This window comes from Pundamilia nyererei, unplaced genomic scaffold, assembly GCF_000239375.1.
Source record: "Pundamilia nyererei isolate P.nyererei 1_Seehausen unplaced genomic scaffold, PunNye1.0 scaffold00252, whole genome shotgun sequence".
In the NCBI taxonomy this organism is placed as follows: domain Eukaryota; kingdom Metazoa; phylum Chordata; class Actinopteri; order Cichliformes; family Cichlidae; genus Pundamilia; species Pundamilia nyererei.
This window is the reverse complement of record NW_005187653.1, coordinates 607580-621251: the sequence shown is the minus strand read 5'-3', so window position 1 is coordinate 621251 and position 13672 is coordinate 607580. Positions and strand designations below refer to the sequence as shown.

General features: G+C 45.8%; 2 protein-coding genes across 4 annotated transcripts in view; both read right to left on the bottom strand.

The window, feature by feature from the left end:
• Positions 1–5921, bottom strand: part of rras (RAS related) — a 9005-nt gene extending 3084 nt beyond the window's left edge. The window contains exons 1-3 of the mRNA XM_005749667.1: positions 5033–5921; positions 3809–3896; positions 492–594 (exon numbers count right to left, since the gene is read on the bottom strand). Coding sequence (XP_005749724.1) covers positions 492–594; positions 3809–3896; positions 5033–5119 — 278 coding nt within the window. The 5' untranslated portion in view covers positions 5120–5921. The remainder of the gene's footprint in view (positions 1–491; positions 595–3808; positions 3897–5032) is intronic.
• A 401-nt stretch (positions 5922–6322) lies between these two features.
• Positions 6323–10081, bottom strand: LOC102197544 (tyrosine-protein phosphatase vhp-1). Of its 3 annotated transcripts, none has more exons than XM_005749656.2 (5): positions 9713–10081; positions 9473–9632; positions 8784–8943; positions 8286–8409; positions 6323–7416 (listed from the first exon to the last, which is right to left on the bottom strand). In XM_005749656.2, exons 2-5 carry the CDS (start codon positions 9563–9565, stop codon positions 6642–6644), a joined length of 1152 nt encoding a protein of 383 aa, XP_005749713.1. In that variant the 5' UTR covers positions 9566–9632; positions 9713–10081; the 3' UTR covers positions 6323–6641. The 3 variants fall into 3 exon arrangements, with proteins under 3 accessions (XP_005749713.1, XP_013770515.1, XP_013770514.1); XM_013915061.1 differs by having other exon boundaries at positions 9473–9567; XM_013915060.1 differs by having other exon boundaries at positions 9473–10081.
• Positions 10082–13672: the final 3591 nt, after the last annotated feature.

Genomic DNA, 13672 nt, shown 5'->3' with positions numbered 1-13672 from the left:
TCTGGTCTTGGTCTTGTCTTGGTCTCGATACCCTCTGGTCTTGGTCTTGTCTTGGTCTCGGTTTAGGCTGGTCTTGGTCTTGTCTTGGTCTCGGATTAGGCGGTCTTGACTACAAGTCTACCTCCAACCAAGCACTTTGCTCTCCAACATGTCCCTTTCTGTTGTTGGCTATATATTTCTCTAGACTGTATATACATCTTTTTGTTGCGCTTTATTCCTGATATCTCTACTATTTTTTTTTTCCACTCCCAGGCGCGTGGCCCCGGCGGGCGCGTGGCCCCGGTGGGCGCATGGCGCACCCATAATTTCTTTGTACATGTACAATGACAATAAAAGGCTATTCTATTCTTAATGCTGACTCGCAGTCACTTCAGTCACTTGCTTCCTGTGGTCTCTAGCTGCCACATCGCTACATCGTGTGTACATAGCTTTAGAGTATAACTTTATAGCACTCTATACAAGAGACATACAAACAAACATCACACACGTACCTGCCACGGTCATTGAGTGCAAACACCAGTAAAAAGCCTTCTCCAGACCGCATGTACTGCTCCCTCATCGCACCAAACTCCTCCTGACCTGCTGTATCCAAGACTGATGCACACAGAGACATGATCACATATACACATAAATACAAAACATACATAGTATTCACAGACATACACTATATTATTGCCAAAAGTATTCACTCACCCATCCAAATCATTGGTACAATCACTTCTACAGCCTCAGGTGTATAAAACCCAACATGCTGAGCACTTCTACGGACACTTTGTGAAAGGATGGGTTGCTCTCAGGAGTTCACTGAATTTCACCGTGATTTAAGCACTTTGAAGCAACTGTTGTATAGATAACTGGCGCTATAGAAAAGACATTGAACTGAACTGAAGTGGTGAAATTTTCTGGCTGCTAAATGTTCTACAGTGACATGGTATTATAGTGTGATGGCTGCAGTTACAGCCACACGTGGGAATATCTGCCAAACAGTGTAGAGGCTTACACGTAACACTACACCTACACTTTTCTTTCTTTAAATACAGGATTTAATTTACAGCATAATAAAGAATTTGTTTTGATTTAGAACTAATGTACATACAGAACACTGCATTCTAAAACAAGTGTGCACATTCTAGTTTACACTGTTGTGTCTTTATGATTTAATCTGTCTTTGTTTGCTCAGTTACCTCAGCTGCTCCCAGTCCCTCAGTGATGAACTAATAGGTGGAAAATGGTAAATGGCCTGCATTTGTATAGCGCTTTTCTAGTCCCTAAGGACCCCAAAGCGCTTTACACTACATTCAGTCATTCACCCATTCACGCACACATTCACACACTGGTGATGGCAGCTACATTGTAGCCACAGCCGCCCTGGGGCGGAAAAGGGGCGGAGCAAGCCTATATGGAGACCTGCCACCTGAGCTACAGCCACCACCAGGGGCGGAAAAGGGGCGGAGCAAGCCTATATGGAGACCTGCAAATTGGGCCATACCACAACTCTGGATCATGGGGGGGATGGGATTTGTTATGTTAGTTTCAGTTGGGTATTTGTGTGTTCTACCCCTTTTTGCGTTTTGTGGGCTGATCAGCCACTATTTAAGTTTCACCTGTGTCTCATTTAGGAAGGTCAGCAACTCACACAAAGTGGTGAGTCAGAGCAGGGTCAGCAGATGAGGCCCAACTGCTACAGACCTCCAAACTTCATGTGGCCTTCAGATTAGCTCAAGAACAGCACATACAGAGCTTCATGGAACGCATCCAAGCCTTACATCACCAAGCACATTACAAAACGTGGGATGCAGTGGTATTAAAGCACGCCACTACTGGACTCTAGAGCAGTGGAGACATGTTCTCTGCAATGACTAATCTGGCAAACGTATGAATAAGTCCTGGTTTGGTGGTTACCAGGAGAGCATTACTTAGACTGCATTGTGCCACATGCAAAGTTCGGTGGACTATAGTGTAGGGTTGTTTTTAGAAGCTGGGCTCAGCCCCTTCATTCCAGTGATCTTAATCCTTCAGCATACCAAGCCATTTTGGACAACTTCATGCTCGCAACTTTGTGGGAACAGGTGACAATGGCCCCTCCCAGGGCTGTGCGACATGACCAAAATCTCATATCCCGATATAAAACCTCCATCGTCCCGGTAACGATATAAATCACAAAAAAATAATATTTTCTGTAAATTCTGTGAATCTCGGGTAGAAGTGTTTCCAGCTGGGCGCTGTGTACCCGGAGTCGAGTGTTTTAACCGATGCATGAAACGACACATTTTTAGACACAGGTTGTAACGGCCGCCGTTTTCTTTGTATTCATTACACGGCGTGCTGCGGGGAAAAGCCTGTTCTAACGTTTGAGTCTAAGGTTTATTTTTTAGCACCTGGCGGCTCTTTTGTACTTCTCATCCATAAACACTCTGCATACTTTTTCACGTGATTGCGTTTATTTTGAAAAGTCTCAACAGGATCTTGCGCTTTATTGTGAAAGGTTTATGTGGAAAATAAACAAGCGGACATGCGATGGTTTTACCGTCGTTGTTGCTAACGACAACGCATAAAAACAGGCGCTTGTCCGTCCGTAGTGTGGTTATATTAAATATAAGAGAGAGAGAAAATTAATAATAACTACAGTGACCATCAGAACCATGAATATTGCCGTAAACAGTTTATTTTGCGACACCACGAAACAAACGATAGCGTAAAATGAAACGATAGATGTTTTTATATCGTCAGATATATATTGTCATATCGAACAGCCCTAGCCCCTCCCCATTCCAAGATGACTATGCACCAGTCACAAAGTAAGTTATTGCATTACACGGATGGAAGAACGTGACTGGCCTGCAAAGAGTCCTGACCTCAATGCGAGGGAACACCTTTGGGATGAATTAGCAGAGACTGTGAGCCAACATCAGTGTCTGACCTCACAAATGTGCTTCAGGAGCAACGGTCAAAGATTCCCATGAACACACTCCTAACCCTTGTGGAAAGCCTTCCTGTAGCCGCTAACGGTGAGCCGACATCATATTAAAGCCATGGATTAGGAATAGGATGTCCCCCAACTTCGTACACATATGTAGACAGACTAGCAAATAATTTTGCTAATATAGTGTACACATGTCTTGATGCACGCTCAATCATCCAGGTAAATAAGTCTGAAAAGGTTGATTCTGTACATCTGGATGTTTTCAGTGTGAGAAACGTTTCGTCATCATCCAGCTGACGTCTTCAGTCTCAGCTGACGTTAGGTTTCCAACCTTATAAACACCTGGATGAAAACCACCACTGAAAACGTCCAGATGAACAGAATAAACCTTTTCCAAATATAGTGTATACATGGTGACCTATACTGCTAACAGAACATCTGTAACATTAAGCTGAAGTTTCACTTGTTCTGTGTCATAAAAATCACCCACTAAGGAAACAAGTGTTTTTCTTAGTGGTTTCACTAAAACCGAATCTCTACTGTTGCATTCACCAAAAAAAATCGCTAAACTGTATCAATTAGGGTAAGTGTGATGTTTGTGAAGGGAAGGGTGAGGAAGAGTCTTACAAACAGCACCTCTGCTGCGTCTGATGATTCACAAATAAGTGGTGAAAGAACAGCGTGGCCCAGCACACCACCCTGACAGCACCAGCCCACTAACAAGTCCTAACAAGGGAAATGAAACATCCAGAGAGCAAACACACTGCCTGTATCACATCACAATGTAACACACCCTTTGTTTTCACACAAAGCTTTTTCCAAACCCTGCAATTACTCTGACACTGTGTGAATTAGGACATGTATATCTCCAGTGTAATGTCTTACTGTCAAGCCGGGTCTCCTTTCCATCCACGGTACAGATCTTGGTGTAGGAGTCTTCAATGGTGGGGTCGTAGTCGGACACAAAGTACGACTGTGGAACACACTCCGAGTTATTAACATCAACACTACACTGTGAACAGCTTGGCTTGTTTTACACCTCTCATAACCAAGCCTAGTGCCTAACAGGCATTTATTTATATTACTCACAGCTGGCGAGAACAAAAGTGACGCAGCAAAAATGATGAAAAGTGCCCAGAGAATTATTAAGTTTAGACTGAATATGTAACCACGTCAGTACTTCTCCTTCAGTGTTCTATAATCCACTATTTACTGCTACAGTGCTCGGTGACTGTACTACAGCCGTTCATTAGGCAGCCAGTTTAATGCAGACCTTTCTGTGTTAAACAGAGTGCAACAAAAGCTTGCCCGAGGTAATGAAGAAACTTACCATACAGTGTGGAAGCAGAAGCACCGACTCAGAACGGAACAATTCCCACGACACATTAACAGAACCGGGGTGGAAGGTAACCAACTTACTGAAGTGCACTGCTAACACGTTTAGAGTTTAAGTATTTAAAAATATTTCAAATAGAAATCTACTGTCACACTATACTGTGTTTCATAGATAACCCCTGTTTCTTTCTCCACCTACTCTCCTGTATGATCAGGAACTGAGCAACCTAAACTTGGCACTCCTGCTCAACTTTGTCCCTGGAGGTTGTGACATCACGATGTTCCCCAGCCGTCATCTAACAGTAACCTGTCGTTTATACCCAGGAAAGTTTACATCCTTCTGTTTCCTCCCTCAGTACATCAGTTTACCAACACCAGGCTAAACACTGTTGCAGCAGTCAAGCACCATCAAGTACAGATACACAAGTTAAATATGAGCAGCTGGGCCGAGGTGGTTTCAGATGCGTAACTAAAGTCTTGACTGCTTTTATTGTGATTCTAACAATGAATGACTTCATCTGGAGGGAGAAGCCTGCTGGTGTTTGTTTTAGTTTAACTGCTGCTCAACAGCTGAATAAGACTTTAGTGGTGAACCATTAACCACCAACAGCTCATCTGTTCCAAATGCAGGTCACTTGTTGAACCTTGACAAGGTTGAGTTCGTGGAAATAACCGCTCAATAACGACCCACCAGTGGATCGACCACCAGTGGATCGACGCATTAACCTACAGACAGGTCCACGGTGTGTTCTACACGTGTTGTGGAGTCAGTACCTGTATGAACTGGATGGTAAGGGCGCTCTTTCCCACTCCTCCTCCCCCCACAACCACCAGTTTGAATCTTTCCTCGTCTCCACTCATTTTCAGTCCGGACCAGAACCTCTCCGAGCTCACCGCAGGACCTCAGGGCGCGTTAAATCCCGGTCTCGCAGCAAGCCTGCTAGCTGTAAGGAGACACCAACATGGACGGTTTTCAAAACTGAAGTTTGGTGTGCGAACGACGGACTCGGGGCCACACCTGTAAAGCAAAGTCCTGACGGAGTCCCACTGTCCACGCAGCACAATAACACGCACCGACGGGTCTGCTTTGAGTTGGGCCTTACAGCGGGACTGTGGCAATCGCCGTCGCCTTTTCTTTTCTTCTTTCGCCTCTTTTCTCGTCGGCCTCCAGTCAGCTTCTGGGCGGAACTGCTTCCTCTTTTCTCTTTCCTCAAGAAACTACAGCAGCAACTACATCACACTGATGTCAGAGGCGGCGGTGACTTTCCCCACGCGAGGACAAACACACGGCAGCCTTCGCCTGCTTCAAATTAAAAACTACTCTGAAACTAATCTTTCGGGTGTCAGCTTCCTTATTCGGTCACCGGAGCATCCGTGACATCATCATTCCTACCTAACGGACGTGCCCGTGCACCGTGAGAACTTACGACACTGATTAAACGGATGTGAAACTTTGTACAAGATGTTATTCGCCCTTTGAAACGGAACCAAACTGCTTTAATAACACAATGAAGCGTCTGAAATTCCAGCGTGGAAAATCCCGAAGGTGTGTTACGGCAAAGTAAACACGCAGTGAAGTGATACTGCTGCAGCCTCACAATGAAAACGGCCTGAAGCAAAGCAGCAACACAACTAAATAGGACATGCTCAATGGTTGCAGTGTTGTTAAAGATGCACAAAGAAGCAACAGCTGAGGGCGCTGAGGTAAAGACCTGGCAGGAAACGGATTTGCACTATGTTAGTTCGCCCAGTTATTTGTGAGCCTCTCAAAGTGGGAACTTGTATAAAAGTGGATGCAGTTCCTGTTCACACTACACTTTTGTTAAAGCCCTCGAATGCAAGCTGAAAGTCTGCCCTTTATCCACATACTTGCTTTTAAACCCACTGTGGTCCGATCTGCTTTGACACGAATATTTGTCCAAATAGTTTTTTAGCAAACCTCCAGTCTTGGCTCACTGTGGCACTTCAAAGCACTGCATGCTTGTGTTTCTATGCAACCCTCTGCTTACTGGGTGGAGAGGCTGGCGAGTCCCTTCACACTGAGAAACAGGCAAACACACATGGTTAAAATGTCCTCTTTATTCGTCAGTAAATACATTACAAACCATTGTGGCAAAAGCCTTTCAACAACTACATTTAAAAACAACAGAAACAGGGATCTCTGTGCAATGATAAACAACAATATGATAAACAACAATATGATAAACAACAATATGATAAACGGGTGCTTTTTGTCTTTTCAGCTCATTTAGATTCAACTCTGCAACAAATAAATAAATAAATAGACATTGGTTCTTTCACTACACGTGCACATCAGCTGTGTAGTTTGGTTTCTTCTGACAAACATGCACAGATAACTCCTTCCACCTGCTTCCTTGTATCCTCAGCACCTGTAAGGCAGTGCGGGCTGTCCCATCTGCACAGGGTGCACAAAAACACCTCCTAGCAGTATCCTTTCCCCCCAACCCAGCAGCTTGTTGAGAGTGACGCTGAAAGGTGAGAGCAGGCCCTTTTCCTTGACCTCAGCTCTGCTGTGCTGGCTGACAGAGAGACGCTGCTTCCTGTGGATAGCCTCTGCCTGCCTGTAGGAGCCAGGGTAACTCTTCACCTCGGCGCGCTCGCCAGTCTTCCTGCTCTCGACCATTTTTTCTTGTTGCCTCTCGTTTGCTGTGGAGGAAGGGCATATTCCCAAAGGGGTCAAAGAGAGGGTAAGGCTTTTACGTTTCTCTAAGAGAGAAGCAGAGCCTGATGGGAGTTGTAGTTGGGTGGCCTTTAGCGTTGGGTTGATGGGCTCACAGGGACGGGAAGCTGAAACCTCCGATGGTTTCTGCACAGGCTGCAGGTCACGACGGGGAGGCAACTCAGGAGTCCACAGTTGCTGCTGCTTGTTGTCAGCGCTCTCTGACAGCCAGCGTCTCTGCTGGGCTTTGTCTTTGTGCTGAGCTGAGTCTGCGGTGACGCTCTTAGCTTGACAGTTACTGTTCTGACTGCTGTGAGAGAGGTTCACACTGTCGTTAGCAGGTGGCAGGCAACTGGCCAGCTGCTGGATGAGGAGGTCGTGGCCACGCGACTTTTGGCTCAGAGCACCCTGCAAGTGCTGCAGCTGACCCAGGAAGTTGAAGTTTGGGGAAATGGAGGGCCGGCGCTCTTTCACAAACCTTATAAGGGGACAGAAAGGATGTGGGTTATTGTTGCTAGTATTTCACACGTCACACTGAGTCTAGGTAGTACTCTGCAATGAGCTACAGGGACAGTTACCACAGTATACAGGCTGTACGACAATAAACAGGAATAACATAGATGCTCATTGGAGTGTACTGAATGTCTCAATGCTTATATAGAGTGCATACATACACTAACTGAGAGCTTTAGCAAGTGTTCAAGCTGCTATAATGTCTTGTAACTTCACAAAGCCTTCTTGTTATTGATCAGGACTGACTACATCTGCTCATGTCCTCTGACAAGCCTAAATGCATCGAGACTCAGAACAGTGGGACAAAGGAGATCTGTCAAGATTAAGACAGGTGCAGATTTACACAGCTGGGAAGGAAACAACTGCAGCCTGCAAGATAAACATTTCCAACAACTGCATGTAAATACTTTGTTAAGGCAGGAATATCTGGATCCTCTGATGTATATCAAAATATGGGTCTTTGAGAGGAGAAGTCCTAAAACATGACTTATGTATACTGGTTCCTTTACAAAGGTGTGCATCCATTGTTCTCTGGAGTTGTTGACTGTTGTAGATAAAAGTGTGAATACCATGTGCTGTGGACTGTTTAGAGAAAGTCTTTCATGGGTAAAAGTCTCCAACTGTCAAGACCACAAATACTTAAACTCATAAGCAGAGTTAACTTCATTTCACCGGAATGGTGAAAGTGCCAGAAAACCTCTGATAGCTGCAAGTTAAATAACTCATGTTCAGCTTTAGAAAGGAAATCAGTAAGGCTTCTTCAGTGTTCTTATGTTATTTGACAAAGTCGAGCTCAGTCCCCTCTGCAGGATGAATTTGTGCTACTAGCCATACCTGTAAGCATGGTCCAGGTCCATTTCCAGACTGTACATGACATAGGCAACAGCCAGAGCTGGGGAGCGGGAGATTCCTGCTGCACAGTGCACCAGCACCGAAGCCCCCGACGACATGGCTACGTCTGAACACACAGTGCATAGTGACAGTCAGCTGAGCGGGACACAGAGCTGCTGTATTGGCTAAAGCTAACCACACTGCAAATTACATGCAATTAAACAAAAATTCAATAATAAATATTTAAAAATTGAAAATAAATATTTAAAAAACAACGTCATGACTTGTGCATGAGGGTTCATAGCCTGCAGCTTCTATCGTATTGCCACTGCTAACTCAACCGACTGCATAGAGCCGTGAATGCAAACGTCTTGCACTGTCACAGAAGTAAAGCATTGTTCAAACACAATGATGACAACATGGTGAGTGTTTAGTGATCATGTGCATTAGAAATCTGAGGTGATCTTGTTCTATTGCTGTAACGTGAGAGTGAGGCCTTACCAATGAAATGCAGAGCCTGTGGGATCCAGGGCAGCAGGTTATCCCACAGAGAGTCATCAATAGGAATGCGGAGATACCTGGAACCAGGCAGGAAGGAGGGCTGGGGGCTACAGCGACTCACACTCAGCACATAGGAGATACCCAGCGAGGCCAGCTGGTCCTACACACACACACACACACACACACACACACACACACACACACACACACACACACACACACACACACACACACACACACACACACACACGCTTTGTTTCTGCTGTACGAGAGTTCACAGTGAAACTTGGCTGTCTGTGCTCTACCTCACATATAACCTGTGATCGTCTCTGTGTACATATTAATAATGTTGGTAATTGTTTAGAGCACTTTTAACTTTATACTTCACTATTTTTTTATTTGTTACAAATTAAAGAATCACTCAAAGTGCTTAAGAAAAATATTTCACACGTAATTTGTGAAATATTTGAATTGTTTAAAAATAAGGTAATATAATAATATTGCACATGAAGTAATGATCTGCTCAGTAGGCAACAGATTTACGTGAGCATGCGCAGCTGTAAGTTCATGTTATTTAATGTCCACATCAGCCACGCGTGTGCTGCTGTGCTGTGTGAGAGCATTGCACAGGAGCTGTTATTGCGACATTATTATGTCTTTGATAGCGACAGCACGGGTCCTCTTCCTACCTGCGTCACGTCGCTCTCTGCTCCGAGGTAGAGTTGCGGTAGGATGACGGACAGCGGGGGCCGCTCCATCTCTCTGTCCCGAGACAAGACCATACCTGCAGCACCACAGGCGACACCCGTAGGAAAGAAATCCGCTGCGTGAAACGTCCTGTGACCAGTTCTTAGAAGACAAACATTCAAACAGTGTGCGTTTCCTCTTTTGCACGACGGTGCATCCGTGCTGTATCCACGCGTACTTACTGAGGTGTCAGCTGCTGCGCTGCAGCGAGGTCCTCCTTCCTCCTCACTGTGTTCCTCACACTGGATTCTCAACGATGAGCTCATCAACTTTCCAACAATAGTTCTGGACTGGATGATGTCATTTTCAGCCAATCACTGCGCCGCCGCACTTTCACACGCGCAGACGCAGCTGTCCGTGGGGCCGCCTCAGCAGCACAGACACCAGTGTGAGTGCTGCAGCACATGACGTTCACTCCAGTCACATCTGGCCTGTGTACTTACTGCAGTAGCGGCTTTGACCTCCTGTTTGTGTTACTGCTGCTGTAGTGGAGCAACCGTGACCCATATGATGTCCCTGAGGATGAACAAAGTATCCTGACAGTGCAACACATCTTACTGCACATGAGACTGAGAGGCTTTGATGGCGGATAACCAGCCGAGGTTTGCCTGTCCGCATGCTGCTAACTGCTCCCCCTCTGGTGTTAACCTGCATTCTTCTACTCTTTACCACCTTTCTATGCTAATTTAAACCATGCGGATTGGTTTGCAGCATTTGATGGTTCTGCACAGCATCTTAGCTGTTCCTGGTCTGCACTCTGTGCCCTGAAGATGTGCAGGTTCCTAATACTACTAAGACCTAAGATCTCCTCACGTTGTGAAAGGTATCCCAGCTTGCATCCTATTACTACACTGAACCGTCTCTGGAGCATCCTTTGCACAACCAGCCTGAAACGTGGATCCTGTTGACAGCCTCCGTGCTGTAGATCTACCTTTTCTAGCTACTGATAAGATTTCTTGATGTCAGGCACTTCTCCCGTCTGTCATCATCTTCATTGTGATTGCCCTGCAAGATACTCGGGTACTTGTAGCTGTGCTGTATACCCACTTACTTTTGCTTCGGGCAACTCTAATCCTCCAGCCTGGATCCCATTTCCTTGCTTTGCCGAACATGTCCGGTCTGAAGGATTTCTGCACGTAGACCCAGGGTAAGTAAGTTACTGCTGTTAATGAGCTCGATGTCAAACATGTACAGAGTAGGTTTATCAGCTCTTTGGGGTGACCTCTCAGTAACCAGGAAACGGGCAGACCATCACAGACCCCTCACACCCTGGACACAGACTCTTTGACCTGCTGGCAGACGGTGCAGAAGCCTGCAGACCAGGACCCCCCGACACAGGAAGTTTCTTTCCCCTCGCCATCTCCCTCCTAAACAGTTAAACTGTCACACTGCTAGACTGCAACTGCACTTAATGCAGACTCCGTGGTATTTATTTCTGTAATCCTGTATATTTGCGTGTGTGTACCGTGTTGTTTACATATTGTTTTACATTGTTGTGCTTGAGAGACACCATCGATCAGAACCAAACTCCTTGTGTTTGCGCATACACCTGGCCAATAATCGTGATTGTGTGATGAGGGGACTGACACCTTTGCAGAATAGCAGTTACGGGTGACTTGTGGAACTTTCTACCATCGACAGGAGAGGTTCAAGGTGAAAAATCACTGCTGACCAAAATCGATGCAAAAGCCAAAAAATAAAATGAATAAATATGTTGATCCCCAAGAACTTAGGGAAAACATTCCTGAGGACTGAGACAATCACACAAATGCCCTGGTTCCTTCTCCATGGCTTGGGTATGGCTTCAGTCTCAGGGATGAGTCTGGCTACAAAGCCCACTGCCTTCTCACTCAGAAATCCCTCTACCTCCATATGGATTTGGACCAGTTGGCTTTCCGCCCAGACTTCTTGCTTACTCTGGACGTCCATTCATGAGCTGCTCCTCATGAACGGAGGAAGATGATGGAAGTAATCCCCAAAAGTTGATTCTGTTCATCTGGACGCTTTCAGTGGAGAAACGTTTCATCATCATCATCATCATCATCATCAGGTGGCTTCTTCAGTCTCAGCTGACTGCAGGTTTCAACCTTAGAAACAGGACATTTGCACAATGACTGAAACCAGCCCACTTAACAATGTGAGCTCAGTTCCTTTGCATGTTAATGATCAAGGAACTGAGCTCACAGCCAGAATCAGCTGTTGGGGATTTACTTAGCTGGATGAATGAGCATGAAGAAGATGAAGTAATCCTTCCGTTTTCTTGACATTTCCATCATGTCTGCAATCAGTGTATAAAGATACGTCCTTCTCTCCCACCTCAGTGTCCAGTCTCATACAGCCGTCAGTACTTTGTCCCATCTCTGCATGTGCACTGTTGGCCAGCAGCACCACAGGTGATTGTTGATTGGCTGCAGCTCAGGCAGGTAGATCAGGTGATCTCACCATCACTTTAATCCCACTCCAGTCTGAATCCCAGGTTGCTTTCTGATGCAGAGTGTGAATGCTAGAGAGCGTTCAGGCGTTTAAAAAACAAAACAAGCTGATCTGCATGTTACATCAGGACCCTCCCCATTTATCCGGGCATGTGCAGACACTAGCAGCGCACTGGCTTGTGGCCCCCTGTGCCTGGCTGCCATTCATATAGGAAGACTGTGTCAGTGTGACGAGACAGGAAGCATCAGTTTGGATATATATGGCATAATTTTACTTCACATTTTTTCATTACAGAGTAAATCTTGTAATCTAACACAGGTATTGGACAGGTTCCTAACACCAATATATGAGGCTGCATTAGCTAGTGGATACTGCATAGACACGCACACAAACTCATGTACACACACGCACAGAATGACAAAATCACTACGTTTTCCACTACAAAGTTCTATGTCCTGTGATTGCTGTGCAGCCACAGAAGATTATGTGACCATGTATTAGAAATGTCTTTAGGCTCTTTTTCTTACCTGGTTACACGCGCACACACACGCACACACACACACCAGTTGTGTTGGACATCTGGGTGTCTAACATTCTGTACTCCGGGAACATCAGTGCTGATTATGACACAACAGCCAGGACGAGTTGTGGATAAATTTCAGATCCACAGCTGGATATGAGCAACTTCTGAATATCAGCTGTTTGTGTAAACACCAGATTTATTCTGTAACGTTAGGCTGACCAGACTGAAATCTGTGTCGCAGCTGGGATGTTGCTACATGTGTAGAGAGCTTCTCTGTCCCAGCACAAACTTTGGGATCCACGAGGTAAATTTGATGCATCCATGTATGTTTACTTCAATCCCAATTACGGCGGTGCATTTCTCTGGAGAATAAAACAAAAGAAAGCCAAAGCGGCACGGCTGCAGCAGCCCACACCACAGTCCCTGTTTGGACTGGTCTTATCCATGAGCCCACCGTTGCACGGCGCTTCTTCAGCGGTGGGGAGACAGGTAGCCAGCTCTCTGTCTTGGAAAACTAAAGCGTGGTGTTCAAACACCTTTTGAAAAAGATTTGGTCTCATCTGTGGGGGCGTGATTTTACTTTGAGACGAGCTTTGAAAAAAACAAGCTTCAGTCGTACAGGAGTCAAATGAAAACTGTGCACACCTGGCAGGCTGCTGGCCTCCCCAAGCTTTCAATCAAAACCTGAACCACGTTCAAGGCGATGGATGGGTCGCTGCTGGTCTGGTCACCGATTATCTGCAGTCTTCACTTTGTTCACGATGGATGCAATGATCAGCATCTAAACGAGCTGATGGGAATGTCTGGGAAGCATTCAATTCATTTACCGACACATAAGTTCAATGAGAACATTGTGTGTGGGAAACGAACGGGGGAGGAATCGGAGGGGAGGAGCCTGTGCCTCAAAGGCCATCCCCAACACTTCAAGTGCTTCTTCAGGGGGAATGCTAGACCAGCTCACTGCCAGGTCCCACAGGCTCAAGCAGAGGTTGGCAGGTGAGCCATTAGCAGGGTCTTAAAGGAATGTCCTATAAACGAATCGATGTCTCACACACAGAACACACAGCATTACTACGTCACACAGTCTGTATGGAGCAGAATGAGACCCCAGCCACAACCGTGGGACACATGCACTCTCTCTCCTACACACACACACACACACACACACACACACACACACACACAC